Source organism: Sinohyriopsis cumingii, chromosome 6 (genome assembly GCF_028554795.1).
Source record: "Sinohyriopsis cumingii isolate HCF-2022 chromosome 6, ASM2855479v2, whole genome shotgun sequence".
In the NCBI taxonomy this organism is placed as follows: Eukaryota; Metazoa; Mollusca; class Bivalvia; order Unionida; family Unionidae; genus Sinohyriopsis; species Sinohyriopsis cumingii.
This window is the reverse complement of record NC_142966.1, coordinates 150,782,945-150,799,688: the sequence shown is the minus strand read 5'-3', so window position 1 is coordinate 150,799,688 and position 16,744 is coordinate 150,782,945. Positions and strand designations below refer to the sequence as shown.

Here is a 16,744-nt window from a genome sequence, read left to right as displayed (position 1 = left end):
AATGTGACAAACTTTACTTTAATGGTATACATGACACATGTACTCGTATAACGTTATTTTATTCGTTAAAATTTTTCAATACGTTTTTGAATTTCTTCATTGCCTCCATTGATGGCCCCGGTTTTCAGTCGCTATGAAGAACTGAATAGACACGTGCATAGGACAAGAGAGAGAGAGTATAGTCATATATATATATGTACTTACTTTAAACATTGAAAAGGTACAAAAATACTTGCATCGACTCATTTTTTGTCCAAGTTTATTTGCAAACTTGTTCCTGAAAATTCCTTGGAAGTTGCATTTACTCTATAAATCCCCAAATCTTGTACGATGCAATTCACCGTCTTTGCAGACCATAAGTGCTGGTAAATGGCATTTGCAAACAAAAAATAAAATGATTGTGTTGCCATTTGCTCATTATATATATATATATATGTGTGTGTGTGTGTGTGTGTGTGTGTGTGTGTGTTCTTTATAAACATGTACATCCTCTCATTTCACCGACAGCTGTATGCAGTCAGTGTTCTCACACTGGTTTAAAAATAGACACAAATGGTCTAGAGAGTACAATACCTATATTCTGTTTCTTTCCTGTATTCTCCAATGCCATTACTTCTAAAACATATTTCACATTTTTCAGAAGTTCATTAAAAGAGCTGAACCAAAAGTGTTTTCTTTCTTATTAATGTCCATATTTTATCTTTACAGATGAATATATAGTTTATAAATAGATTACAGTTTGCTTATAGGCTACCTGAAGGGCTGTGGAAGACCATTTATTGTTATATAGCCATGAAAATGTAAGGATAAAAGTACATAAATACATAAAGAACACTTGTCATTTCCAGTGAATGTAAGAAACCCATGTGTGTGTGTGTGATTAGGATTTTTAACAAAGCTTTAACAGTTTTTCAGTCATATTGCTACAGTGTCTGCAGTGGCAGTTTGTAGTGATGTCTAGTACTGGGGCATCATGCCGCAGACATGTACCATGATGTCCCACCCAGTCATTATCCTGACACCAGGCCGACCAATCCTAACACTAAACTCTTACTCTTAATGCTGAGTGCCTAGCGAGGCAGCTGTTATTACCATTTTTGTAAGTATTTGGTATGACTTGTCCGGGGTTCGAACCCATGACCTCCTGCTTCTGAGGCGGATGCTCTAACCACTAGGCCATCGGAGTGGTCTAAGAAACCCATATATTCTATGAAGTAAAAAACTTTCAGGCCCTTGTTAACGCCTCGTTTACAATCATATGATTAAGTACCTTTTTTGTCAGTGTATTTTAGACAGTTTTCAGTTGACATGAAAGTTCAGTATTCTGTTTTTGTCTGTGGTGGACCATTTCTGAATAGTTTTAGAAACTGAACTTTATTTATAGAGCTTTATAACCCCTAAAATAATAAAAATACATATTGCAAATTTGAAACCGAGTGAATAACTCATGGTAAAGCAGTATCTATGAGAAGTAAATGGAAAAGATGACTACTTTTCAAGTCTTTTTTTATAGTATTTCAACACTCAGTAATCATGGCAATGGACACATGAAAAAAAAACTGATGTCAGAAATATATGTCAACTATCTCATATGTACAGTATACATCATATAACACAAAGCATCTCCGCAGAAGATTTTCGTGATTCTTAGACATGGATGAAAATACAAAAGGTAGAGAAACGTTGAAACAATTATTTTCATAACATTTACGATCAGTAGCATTGGAATAAATTTCAACAGAAAGCATATGATGACTGAGATATTTTTAACATCTCTTCTGCATTTGCCTATTGTATTAAATGGATTTCAGTCAGGTGGATCATTTCAGGCCCACTTGAACCTTCCCTTTTATCATTTAGCAGAAGGATCTGCCTAATCAACCTTGCACTTCATTATGGCTTCAGTAAGGCCCTGAGGCTAGAATTGTATCAATTTAAGACCATCACAAGATAATTGCTGAGAAATTGTCACTGTACAAATTTTGTTCATGAAAAATCTGCACTTCTGCATTATCCATCTGCATATCCATAAGTATGATGGGGAATCTGTATATATGTCAAAAAATTCATAATGTCAAGTCATAATGTGGTCAGTCATGAGTGAGAATCCATGGAATTCCACCAGTTATTAGTTGGATCATTTCTGCACATCTCTGGGGACAAAGGTTATTATCCAGGTAATGAACATAATAAATACTTATTTAATCCGATAAGCAATGACCTTTTTAGGCACAGGAAATTGATATATCTCCATTGTTTGAGTTTTAGAGCTGATCCTCAACAAAGCCATTTTCCTCACAGTCTAAAATTATCTGCCACATTTTCTGTTAGATTCCTTCTTGACAATTTTTCCTCTTCTGTAATTCAACAGTCAGATCACAGTGAAATTAAACTACATACAAAGACTGATGTTAGGTTAGATAGACCACGTTCATTCATAACTTTGAATTTCCAAGTTTGACAGTACTTTCTTACCTAAACAGTTCTAAATGACTATTTTAGGTGTAGGTGTTTTCTGTTGAGAACTAATGTGCTGTCATAAGGGATTATAAAATGGAAAAATCACATATTTTATTTTGTTCTACAGAATGTCATAAAATCGAATGTAATATGTTAGAAAAGAAATCATACTCATAAGGGATCAGTTGCAGGTAAACACCAACTTTTTTTTAGATCAATAGGTTATTGAGCCCCTAATGCTCAGTAACCTCTTGTTTGTGGAAAACCAGTTCATATCTGTGACAATTGACACCTGCAACCCATAAAACATTTTGATATCACAAAACTCGTGTTTCTTTGCAACAGTTGACACCTGATGGGTATGATTCAATTTATTTATTTGAAAACCTGTGTAAAAGTGATAGAGAGTTGTATTGATAGACACCATAAAGGAGAAGAACAGAGATGAAATCCATAATTAATTGATTGCGCATTATACCAAATTTTAGATGATGAAAGTCCACCTGCAAAAAAGCATATGAAGGTCGACCATAATCAGAAAATAAGTGCTTCGGATGCAATAGAAAAGATCGCCAGTGGTCTGAGGAATGCCACAACAAGGCAGAAGTTGAGGAACAAGGCCATCCAACATCTGGATCTTCAATTCAATGAGGCATTCAGTGGATCCTTGGGACTTATGCTTAGCTTTAAAGTTGGAGAGCCATCTCAGAAACTGAAGCAGCCATTTGCTTAAGGTAATTGCCACACATGTTTAAGGGAATTATTTTAGGAGTAAGCTTGAGGAAAAGGAGTCCCTGTGGAATTTACCTTTTTTTTAAAACTCAGTTTTCAAGTAAATAGCTTAAATAGTATGATCTCAGTTATTTTATGTACACTTAAATAAACCTTAAATCTCTTATTTTAGTGTGTCTAGAAGAAATGATTTGTGAAAAATATAAATTATTAGAGGAATTTGTTATCTGTCATCGCTTTTCTGCAAGCTAGAGTTGCAAAATTTCATTTTGTGTCTTCGATCTGCATTCTTATAACCACCTATATTTTCATGATTTATGTCTACTTGACAGTATTTCATTTTATTGGGATCAGGAATAGAAAAACCATTCCAGGGAGTCTGGAATAACTAAAAAGGAAAGCCAGGAACCATCTTTGCCAATCTGAAAGAGTGGTTAGGCAACCCACAAATATTATTAAAAAATGATAATGTTACAAATTATTGTTGGAATTTTATATTATTTTCCAGTGACATATATTGTCCTACAGCAGGGTACCAAATGATCTACATATAATCCCATAGTTGAGTGTGGGGTGATTGCTGTTGGCAAGAGGTTTGATTAGTCCTCAGGTGTTTGATACTCATTACCTGATAAAGTAATTACAGTCCATTCTAACAGCCATCTTTGGGTTAACTAAATTTATCTCTACAGTTGATAGAGCAGAAGGGCTAATGGGATTGTCTTTTGTCTGACCATTAACACAAGCTTGTTATCACTACTTCTCTGAAACTATTTTAAGTATTACCATGAAACTTTACACATGTTCATCCCATTGTCTAGTTATTCCTAAATGAAAATGATGTTGCTCACACATCCAATATAACTGTCCAAGTTACCATCTTGTTATCACTCATATTCCTTAATGGATGGTTATATCCACATAGAGTTTATGATGATTAGTTGTAACTGAATAAAAATAGTGTTGGTCTGACATCCAGTATGACATCCTAAATTAAAAGTGCCAATCTGACATCCATTATGGCCACCACAGCAGCCATGTTGATTTTTTTTATTGTTCTTACTCCACTTGAGTAATGAGATTTTTATCAGAAGACTTCTTGCACTGTCTAGCTGGTATTAAATGAAAAGGGTGTCACTTGCACATCCAGTATGACTACCACAGTGGTCATCTTGAAGATCTTGTCACTACTCCTTAACTGATTAACCCCTGGTGATGAGTTTATGTGGCAGGAGGTAGTAGCCTACTGCCGAGCTCTGTAGCATCAAGGTCATGTATGATACACTAAAGTGGGTGGTATTATATAAAGGTAGACAGACGTAGCTCTACAATGATACCAAATAATCTGGAAGTTCTAGTTGCACTACAAAATACAGAGGGAAAAACCTCATTTTTTGGACCCAATTTCTTCCACCCAATATTCACCCATGGTCGGAATCTGATTTTTTGTCTGGATTTAGACTTTTTGGTCTCAGGTCTAAGGCAGACTGGTATGAACTGCAAACAGACAAATGAACCATTGCAAAAAGTAGGATAAGACGGGCATTTGGACTAAAGAATGGTCTCGATACGAAAATAATGGGTCCGTTAAGCAAAAAAAAAAAAAGAACTCCAACTTTTACCAACGAAAAACGATGTTTCTAACACAACTAGGCATTTGGCTATTGGAAAATCACCTGGAAGTTGATGTATTAGGATGTATTCAGAAATAGCTTTCAAAATGTGTTTCCTACTCCAATTTCAGGCGAAGACCACAAAAACCTCCAGGGGTAATGTGTTAAGAAGCGATGATTTTATTAATGTGGAGCCTCTCCTTAATACATTTTATGATGCCTGGTTTGTTCTAAATCAAAATGGTGATCAAATATCCAATATGGTCACCACAGATGACTTCTCAAAAATCTTGTTATCACTGCTGAATGAATAGTCATATCAGCATGGGGTTTCCACTTAATGACTTGTCATGACATCTAGTTAATTTAAACTGAAAATGATGCTGATCTGACTTTCCTATATAGCCACCACAGTGGCCTGGTGGGACACAGCACTAATTATGCCCCTGGCACCATTTACCCTTAGTATGCCACTGTATCCATTGTAGCTCTAACACCACAACATGTACATCATGTAATACAGTGGAGACAGCTCTATTTGGGAAATATGTATATAACTAGGGTGTAAAATCAGTAACAAAGGCAGGATAGGGTTTACAATCATTTAATGTAAAAACTGTCATAGACAATAATCAGACTGCAAGTTTGAGACATTCATTATTTACATGACTAAAGAGTGTGTTAATATTCAGAATCATTTATCTGTTTTCAGGTGGGCCTGTGAATATAGTAAAAGCTTGTATAACAAATAGTTTCTTATAGGACTTTGACATACTAGTATTAAGTTTAAGGGGGAAAACATTAGTACTTTTGAGCATTATTTATACAGAGAAAGAAATCAAGTCACTGAATCTGAAAGTTTCACCACAGACTAGGAAAAATAATTTTCAGGACAAAAACATATAGGTGATTATCACCACCACCACTATCCACCTCTGCAGTATATTTTTCCGGACTTGTATACATTTTTACATTTTGTTACAGAGCTCCAGATAATATTCTTTTGTAATTGCTAATTGTATTTATAGTATATTTGGTCCAAAACTATACATATAGAGCACTTATATATCTTGGAGATCATCCTATTCATTTTTGTTTGCTAATCATCATTGCTGTTTGTGAACATTTCTGGGGGGATCTATTATCTTTTGTACCATTGGATGCTTTTGCAAAGATTTTTTTAAATATTTTAAACGCATATCAATGTTGATGAATCTACTTGTATGTATTCAGATTACATGGATTGGAGAATTACCAACAAGTAATCAGCCAGAAATTATATTTCAAAGAAAATAAACTCTTACTTTTGGCTACTAAAGAATAGCAAAGCCATTCCATTACATTACAGAGTTACTTTATGCGAAAGATACATTCAAATGCATATTGACTACTGTATTATAATTTGGGGGAACACAACATCTACAAATATGTGAACAATTTCCAGACTCCAGGAAAGGGTATGTAAAATAATTCTTGATTAGCAAACAGAAAATGTTCAAACTGCAATGCGCACTTTCAGAGTATTACCAATACATGAAAGAATATGAAAAACGCTAAAATAATGAACAAGGTTTTTACAAAATCTGCACCTACTTACCTAAACACCATTTTCCAGGACCTTAAATATAAGATCATTAAGAGAGCAAAATGTCTTAGTACCCAAGCCAGAAAAGGAGCTATTCAAAAATAGTTTTCACTCTTCAGGAGGTGCACTTGTTTGAATTAACATTCCACAGTTAAACATTCCACATAATATTAAATCAGCTCCAAGCATTCTTCTTTCCAAAATAGGTGTATTAGATGGATGAAATCATACAAAAATGCTGTATTTATTAAAGTACATGTTACACCACCCACCTCCTGTACTTCATTTCCCTTTCTGAAGCAATGTAGCATTTGTATGAATAGTTGTTTATATACTGAGTATTTGTGTATACAGGTGTGTGTGTGAGAACATATTATTATTAGCTTGTATCTTATATGTACATAATCGAGGGCCTCCAGGTAGATTAGTTTCTCATTTGAGTCACCCTCTGAAAATAGTCTTTATTATTATTATTATTATTATTATTTAGAATTTCGAAAAGGATTGGTCTGATGTTGAGTATGTCGACTGTTAACAGACTGAGTAACTAAATATTATACTCAATCTCACCATTCTGTGTCACCAACTGGGGTATATTTTTGTTTGGTAATTGACAGAAAAGTTCTTTATGATGCAAACAAAATACATACTCAGAAAATATAGACCAGACTTAAATTTTTTCTGACAAATTTATTTTTGAAGACTTGAATAAAATGAAAACTAACAAAATCAATAATTGCCTATTTATACCTTCCAAAGGCTGTTTCAACAATAGCAGGCACATACAGGCAAGGGTTCTGAAATATAAGGAGTCAGAAGATAAAATTATGAGTATTTTTACTCTGTTGACAGAATAAGTTTCTTTCCACTCACATTGTCATAAGGCATAGTGTGGGCCTGTGTGTCTGTTGACAAATGGTATTTTTAAAACTAATTCTGAAATCACTGGTCAATTTTACCTAATTGTGACATATAGTATACCGGCATGAGGGGCTTTTAGATTTATGTAAAAGATGCCACTCCACCATGAAATATGGCTATCATTACTATAAATTATATAAATGCTTTAAGCATCATTGTTTCAAAAACTGCATAACAGAATTTTACAAACTCTCTAAGAAAGCATCCTTTGATTGAGGCCTTTTTATTGGACAAAGAATGCTAAACATGATGTTAAATATAAAGATATGAAAACAAGCCTGAGGCACTTGTTTTAATATTTCAATCAGTACAATTGGATGTTTATACAGAAAGCATCCTGTTCACACAGATTTCTTGACCAATAGCTCTTGCATCAGGTTGTTAAGCTAATATCTTCCAAGCTTTTTGTTCATGATAATGTAAACAAATATAATAATGGACTTTTATGAAACTCATTACACCTTGAATGATGTCAGTTCAATAGCTTGGATTTATTATTTTCACGAAGAAAAAAATGATTAATTAAGGATGCAACTAAATTTACAATGTTGGTATATTTAGAATAGTATCTGATTTGTATCCATGGTATGAGTTTCAAGTTTTCTCTACATAATTGTATTGATATGGGTTATGTTCCTTCATGTTTAACTTTGTTTTATTATTATGACTAAGCCTCCAATTTATGATAGTGAATTTTGCAACTGGTGAACAGATTGATCAGGGAGAGAATGTGTCATTTTGGTATGGTTAATTTGTCTCAATACAAGCCTCTCATTGCAGGTGCTATGATGTTTTTAATATTTTAATGATCATTGATATTATTATTTAAGTTTCAAATAAAAGCTGCATTTTCTTGAACAACAACTTCACTGTGTATCCTATAATTTTAGACTGAAAATGCAAGAGTTCATTAACTTGCACTCACCTTACCAAAAGGCTCATGCACCCTTTCATGCATACACATGATGAATGGACTGAGTTCAATACAGCTAATATCAAAATTACCAAAAGTGCCAATTATATATCAGATATGGTGCCATCTTTAAGGAAATATCAAACCTGAGTCAGGAAAATTGCATAATATGGACCAGTTTCTCCAGCATTTGAGGAAACCATGGTGCTGAGAACATGCATATGTAATGCACAGAATCATACATAACCTGCAGTTTCCCTGTACTTGTCATACATAACCTGCAGTTTCTTGTATTTAACAGAAAAAGGGAGGTAATCTTATATTATATATTCTTTATTTGCAGGGCCTGACAATCTTGCAGAAAGAATGTTCCAGGTGTAATTTGAATTGAAAGATCAACAGTCCCTTTAGTTTGGAATTTAAGAGATTTTCTTTTCTTTTTTCTTTCTTTATTATAAATCTTGTGTGTAGTCATATCAACCTTTTCACTAGAAGGAATCAATAACATTTAGTAACATTAATTACACGATCTTTCTATACTCCTGTGTGTTTATAAATATATATATTTATATATGTATATGTATGTATATACATATATGCTTGATTATACTTCTGTGATCTTCATATCTGTTGTTGGACAATGTTTATGTGAAAAACTTAACTTGGGCATGATAAAATTACTTGTGTCGACTGGTGTGGCTTTTAAGGTGATAAACCTTTCAAAGTATGAAATTCAGTAATTTTGATAATGACAAGAAATGTATCATAGATGAGGAAATGCAGCATGTCTGAGTTTTCCATATTTGCTTGAAAATTGACTATGAATTTTATAAGAGTTTCTTGGCAAAGAAATGCATGGTAGAATTGGAATCATATGTAGCAGACAGAACTATACTTGATAAATTTTCTTTGTTATGCAAATGCAGAATGTTTTTGTTGTCTGCAAACATTATAAGTTTTATTTTTTTTTTTGCAAATTCAGTCAGTATTTGTGTTCTGGAAATGCAGAATGTGTTTACATTATTTGCCTCAAAATCGACTGATTTTGATTTACTTTTATAACTTTTCATTTGCATCCTTTGTAACAAACAGAAGAACAGTCACATCACAAGTATCATTTAATTGAATGCAGGTTTCATCTAGAAGGTTCAAAAAGTGTTATGGATACATGTAAGACATTATACTTGATGAAGAACTAAAAAGAAGAGAAAGATATCAACTCAACATTTCATTAACCATAAACATGCACAAACATATGTGTATACACCTGAACAGTTACACAAACATCATTGTAAACATGTATCCAATGCACATGTTAATATGCATATTAGCATAGTTTAATAGGACATAAAATGGTATGCAAATGCATTCAGATATCTACAAACATCAAAGAGTAATTAAACTTGCTCCCATCTAATGAGTAAAATACAAATTAAATAGAACAGTTGCCTTGAGAAGTTAGTTAATGATGGCATAGAGAAAGATTGGGAAAACCATATTTTGAACTACTGATTACAATTTAAATTAGTCGTCATCAGAAGTTTCTTATAATTTGAAACTTACTATAATTGTCATATTTCTAATTTGTTATGGAATGACATACACGCTCAAAGTACATCATAAAGTATACAGCATGCATTCCTCAAAATATTTTCAGAAATTATGAAGATCAAGATGAATTTGTACTGCTTCAGACAATGAAGGTAGCTGTGACCTTCATGTCCATCTTTTATATTCCTTCTGTAGCCATAGTATATCTGTGTTGTCTAAGAAACTGAAATTTCACTTTGCAGAGCAAATTGTAAATATTTTATGCCATTTAGGAGTGCATATGCTGCTTTATTGTTGAAAAACTTTCAGCTAGCCCTGGCCATTCTAACAACTAGTTAGAGCTGACCAAACGAAATGGGATTTTTTTCTTCTTTTTCTTTAATATACATTATTTTCCATTGCTTGATTGTAATTGATTTAATCATCTTTATGGTTATAATTAAAATTAATTTTTATTTTTAAAACATAAAGAATTTTGTTCCAGAGGAAATTTATATTCATAAACAAACCATTCATATCTTTCTATTGGGGAATATTATATTTTATCAGTGACTTAGACATGGCTAATTTAATGCATTGAATAAAGTCATGGTTTTTTTTAATAAGGAATCAAGGTCCATTGTTTTTCACAGGACATGGTGTTTCAGTCTGGTTGACATTTTTGTGTGGAAAGTTAACATTTCAATGGATGAGGAAATTTGTGGCAAAATTGACAAGAATTCTATTTTGTGACATTTCCTCAATGTTTGATGTCCATTTAAAGGATATAAGAACATGTATGAATTTTGAATTGTTAACAGGTTGAATACAATGTATATTTTGTAAATAGCACTGATGTATAGAGAGTACCATCTTTACCCTAAAGGTTTCAGATGCAGAAAGCTGATTCTTTATTTTGGAGTACCAAAAGCTAAGGACAGAGAGGATTATTCTAAATAAGATATTGTTTGGCATGTGGAATAAGCTTTACTATTTATGTTTTTATTGTTGAAGTTGGCAGATTAACATTTTTGTTAGAATGTAGATATGATATCAGAATCTTTGTAGTGTATGTACCATTTGCTTTTGACATCTTTTATGCAAATGCTGTTGTTTCCAAGCCAGATAATACCCACATCAAAACAGTAGTATGTCTTTGTCAGTTAAATTTAAAGCTTTCCTACAAAATAAATAAGAGTAATATTGTTTCTTTTATTTACATTTTCATTTTTGTCCTTTGTTCAGTTCACCATGATGTGCACCACCAATTTCATAAAGATTAAATCAGTAGCCATGTGTTACTTTATAACTCATGCTGACATGTGAAAGAGTTGGTTTTTGTTCACTTGGGTAAACATTAATCATATATGAGCATTGTAGTCAAAAGCTCTTTGTTTTCTTTGAACACAAAAGAAGAAACATCTTCCAGTCACACACACACATACACACACACACACACACACACACATATATATAAATATATATATATATATATGAATTGTGTCATTTACCTAAATAGAAAATATTCTAATTTGACTGATTAGAATGATGTTTAAAACTTCTCGATGGTATATGTTACAGAAACTTTGTAATGTACTAACCCAGGATAATTTATTTTGATTCGTATATATTGGGTAAAAAAGCTGTTAAATTGAATTGATTCTTTTTGTTAGACATTTTTACAATTAAGAAGGGGCATCAAAATTGCAACTTAGCAATAGACTGACCATCTTCATGAGTCACATCATTACCTGTACAGGATGGATTGACATGATTTTCAACATTTAATTAAATAGCATTCCGATTAAAGTTCATGCATCCATTTTATCAATTTGTCTGTTCTTTTAAACATGTTCTGCTTTTTCTTAGGGGAAACTTCTTAATATATCCAATACAAACCACTATTTTATCATGCCAGTTGATGAATGTCAGTGTACAATTGATAGCAATATAATGACAGATTAAAAGGGATCTTTATTTGCAAAACATTTCCACCAATTGTTTTTTTTTTAATTATTATTGATACCTAAAACTTTCAGCTGTTGCCAATGTTTAATGGAAGCATGTCATTATGATCTTTTTTCAAATACCAAGCATTCTATGAAGTTAAATTAATATTCTGTTTCTAAATGAAAACTCTCATTTTCTTAGTGTATCCAAAATTTAGGGTTTCAAAAGTTTGCATGACTGTTTAAGGGTACATTTAAAAAAAAATTGAATACAACTATTTTAAGTTTCCAAAACCATGGGGTAAAGACTGTAGAACTCTACCATTTTTTGCAGATGTTGATTTCATTTAAAGACTGATTCACTCAATTTTGAATACATATACTTTTAATTATTGTTTGTCTTTAACTTGCCTTGTGAGTTTATGGTACAGCCTTGTGAGTTTATGGTACAACCTTGTGTCAAGGGTACATCATCCATCTTCTGTAAAGTTTGATCCATGCACATTGCTATTTTTCAGCTTTTTCTGCAGAAACAAACCTCTTGGGCCAATTTCAGACTTGCTAGGAATCTTCCTCAGGACAGGCTTGACCAAAATTATGTTATAGAGGGTTGGAGGCTGTCCCAACAATGGTTTGGCTTCCACAGCAACCAAAATGAAAGACAGATTTTTGTCTTAGTGTTCAGAATGTTGTTGTTGTTGTTGTTGTGGGGTTTAACGCCATTTTTCAGCACGATAGGCTATACATGGCGGCCAGTATTAATGGTGGAGGAAGAACCCGGAAAACCCCGGAAAGAACCACCGACCCACGAGAAGCTACTGGCAAGCTTTCTCACATGCCCACATTGGCTGAATCTTAGACTCGAACCGCCGCAGACAGAGGTGAGATGGCAGTGATCCGTAACGAAGAGCGCTTTAGACCACTCGGCCACTCGGGGCCCCTAGTGTTCAGAATGTCTATTCTAGTTATGATCAAACCAGATAGTAATGTTTCTTTGGACATGTTCCATCAAAACTATCTCTGGGTGACTCCCTTAGCAATTGTGGTGGCACATTAGCAGCCAGTTGGAAATGCTTTTTGGCATAATGTCTAAAATAGCTAAGCTAATTTTGATTAAGCTCAGTAGAAATATTTCTCAGGACATGGTTTATCAAAAACTGTACCAAGAGTGGCTCCACTAGCAACAGTGTGGTTCCATAGCTACCATATTGAAAAGCTATTTTTATTTTCCACTTGTTCAAAAGGACTGAGTCCATTTTGAATAAGAACTGGTAAGGCTGAGACGATTTTGAGAAAACCTGGTAGGAATGTTTGTTAAGACATGCTCTTTTTATATTTTGTGTATGGCTTCATATCAGCTGTATCCCTAAATGGCCGAACAAATGAAAATTGTTAGGAATATTTGTTATAACCAGCTTTATCAATGTTTTTTGTATGGGCTGCCTCCATTAGCAGTGGTGCAACTTCCTCAGATGGGAAAACTTTTTACTGCTTCTTTAAAATGGCTGACTAGACTTGATTGGAGTTTTTCTTAGGTCATGATATAACTGCCATAGCAACAGTGTGGCTGCAAATCAGCCATATGGGAATCCCATTTTCAGCTTCTCAAGAAAAGCTGAGACAGTTTCAATGTAACTTTGTAAGAATGCTGGTTAGAAAATGCTTTATAAAATTCTTGTTCTGTGTGCTGCCACTAGCAATACTGTAACTTCCTTAGCAACCACATGAAAAACTATTTTAATTTCACCAGAACAGCTGAGCCAACTATGACCAAACTTGGTGGGAATATTTCTGAGGACATCCTCTGTCAAAACTGTATGTACAGAGTGACTATCCTGTTAGTGGTGTGGCTCCGATAAAAACCATATGGTAAACCTTATTTGAACTTCTCCAAAAGGCTGAACCATTCTTGATAAACCTTCCTGGGAGTGTTTCTTATGCCATGCTCGATGAAATTTGTGGCTTGCCTTGCGAGTGTTGCTGTCTTAGCAACCAGATGTAAAACCTATATTCTACTTTTTCTCTGCAGTGTCCAAGCCTGTTTTCATCAAACTTGGTTTGAGTTTTTCTTAGGACATGTACTATCAAAAATTGTGTCCCATATGGCTTCCTTAGCAACACTGTGACCTTCATAGCAAGCATGGAAAAGCTTTTTTCAAATTATTCCTCAAAATAACCTGACAAATTCTTGATCAAATTTGATATAACTGATTACATGTAGACATGTCCTTTGAATGCTTTGTCCCCTAGCATTGATGTGGCTTCCATAGCAACAGGGTGGACAACCTTCAGATGACACATATTCTCCATCTAGTATGGCTGGCTGTTACTAATATCTAAAAATAACCAATATTGAACAACTATATCTCCCAAACTGGCATGCCATATCGGACCAGATGTGGTGGTAAAGAAGGCAATGAGCCACCCAATCAAGCTAAAGTTACTCCAAGTCAAACAGCATGCCACATGCCACAAATGGCTACCTAAAAAGATGTAAATTATTCTGAAATGGGTGTCTTATAACACCTGGTGCCTGCATTATTACTATTTGTACTGGTTTGTTTTACTTTAGTATCCAAGGTGAGCGATATTTTGTTTGCATATAAACTGCTTTTGTTTACATATTAGTCTAGATCTTTTGTAATATATGTCTTGAGGACTAATTCATTTTATGGAGACATCAATATTAACATAAATAAACAATAATTACTGTGTGACCCAGTGTAAGACAAAACATCTGATTGATTAGAACTAGGGTAGACTTTCAGAATAGTAATTATGGGTTACTTTGCTGCATATTTGTCATAGAGATATATCTAAATCCAGGCTCTGGTAATAGCAAAATTCCATGCTGTAACAATTTTGTGAATATTGCAAGTGTAAATGTCACAGGTCTATGAAAATTGAGCAGAAAATCTCCACCTTGATAATTAGTCAATGGCCTCATCTCATTGATTAAATGCAGTATTCATTCATTTACCCACTTGATGACTTTTACCCTGCTGAATTTTGCATTTAGTGGTCTGAGTCAATTGAAGAGACATGATTTATATTTCTGTCATTGCAGGGGTAGAAAAATCCTTTGAAAGGGAAAACTAAAAATCAAAACTGGGCAATCAAAGGGCTCAAAGTTGAAGCCCAGCCAGACAAGATGATTCTCATGTGTCAAATATTCAAAATCTCTTTACCAAACTAACACTAAAAATTGTAAACAGAACTTTGACCGTCAGTTTTGGACAATCTGCATGGCTCTTGTGCTTTTGTGAGTGCTAAATTGTGAATAATTTAATCACTGTTTGAATAGGAATTACCATAAAGATTTTAAATAGGACAACCGGCTGTCTCTCCAGTGGACTTTTCTTTTAAATTTTTTCTACCCCAGTAATATATATCAGTAGAGCAATGTTGTTAAACACTGTGAACTACAGTAAAATGTTGATTATTTAGTTGGCACTTCTCCAGACTTTGTGGTCATAATTCATCACAAATCGTGGTTGTAATTATGTAAAACTTAAAGCTCTACGACTGATTGATCATAACCTATCAGCCATCAGTTTCAATAAGTTGAAGATATCTTTTTGGATTATATCATGGATGTCATTTTTACGTACTTGGTTATTGGTTAAATTGCTTGTATCCCTTGATGTTGAATGTATTAATGACACATTTGTATTCTGCCATGTTTTTGGTGCTTGATTATAAAACAAAAAGTAATAACTGTTATTCAGATATTTTGTCATGGAAGATTTCATCACAAAATGTTGAACAGTGAAAAAAGAAAACTATTGTTTATATGTAAGAAAAATCATAATTGAATGCTTTGTCATTTGACTTTTCAGACCAGTCTTTGATTATTTTGGTTTATCATCAGACCTTTACTTTTAAAGTGTATAAATTGTTCTGTACATTTATACATTCTTTAATTATCTAGACAACCTTCTATATGGACAAAATCCATGCCTCCCAGTACATCCACATAGTCAACATTTTACTGTATATATATTCTGTATAGAATTCAAATAAAATGGATTGTAAATCAAAATGTATTATTGTCTTATATTGTTGTCTTCACAATTTAATTACCCAGAAGAGAAAACACCTCTCATCTTAGACTTTTTCATCACAGGAAAGTTAGTGTTATTTAAAGAAGACACCATTGATACATATACTTTTTGTGAGCACCAATCCATATTCATTACATATTATATGTCAAAACTTTGCTATATCTTCATGTAGCACAGTCCACATATTACTTTTTTCCATGCTTTGACAAATCCGAGTGTCTCCATTAATACAAGCTGGTCCATGTTTAATCATTAGGATGTTGTATATTCTATATTTAGTATAAGATGTCCTAGCAAGCATTATGCATTTAGGCAGAATGAACACATGACACATAGCTGTGCAGATATTATTTTCTTAAATTTTGTTTCCCATGAGCTGCTCCATCTGAGGACCAAGATGATATAGATGATACATTTATCCTGTTTTATAAATCACACCTTTGTATCTACCAGTAACATTAGGTTCAGGGTGCATGACTATCATATTGCTAATTGCATTTATGGTTGACCTTAACAAGCTCCCTGTAACAAAGACATGTATGTCTTCACCAGGATTATTGGGTGGGGGTAACTCTAACCTTTTCAGAAGTTGAAACAGTATTTAATTCACCTCCAAAAAGTGGATGATATATATTGTACTCCCCCCGCCCCACCCTCTTGGGCAGTGGCTCATATAAAACCATACAGGTACAGCCCAACTACATCTCAACCATTCTTTCTTCTTAAATCCTAGGCACCAATTGGGAGTTGATTTAATAGAAAATAATCAGTGGAGAATGTGGCTAACATTGTACGCATCACAGGACTCTCTGAGGGAATGCATCTTGGTGATTATTACATCCTGATCACAGAAGTAGACCACTAAGATCTATATTTCATACTTCACTCGCTGGTTACACTTTGTGTTTAACTGTTAATGCTGGAATCAGGAAAGTAGATGATTGTATGCATATCTATTAATACCACAAGGAAACAAA

General features: G+C 33.6%; 1 protein-coding gene across 1 annotated transcript in view; it reads left to right on the top strand.

Moving 5' to 3' along the window:
* The window catches only part of LOC149798262 (uncharacterized), a 48,314-nt gene extending 35,927 nt beyond the window's left edge, over window positions 1-12,387 (top strand). Inside the window, exons 3-4 of the mRNA XM_089963398.1 lie at window positions 2,949-3,194; window positions 8,568-12,387. Of these exons, the coding sequence (XP_089819524.1) occupies window positions 2,949-3,193 (245 nt within the window). The 3' untranslated portion in view covers window position 3,194; window positions 8,568-12,387. The remainder of the gene's footprint in view (window positions 1-2,948; window positions 3,195-8,567) is intronic.
* The last annotated feature ends 4,357 nt before the right edge of the window (window positions 12,388-16,744 follow it).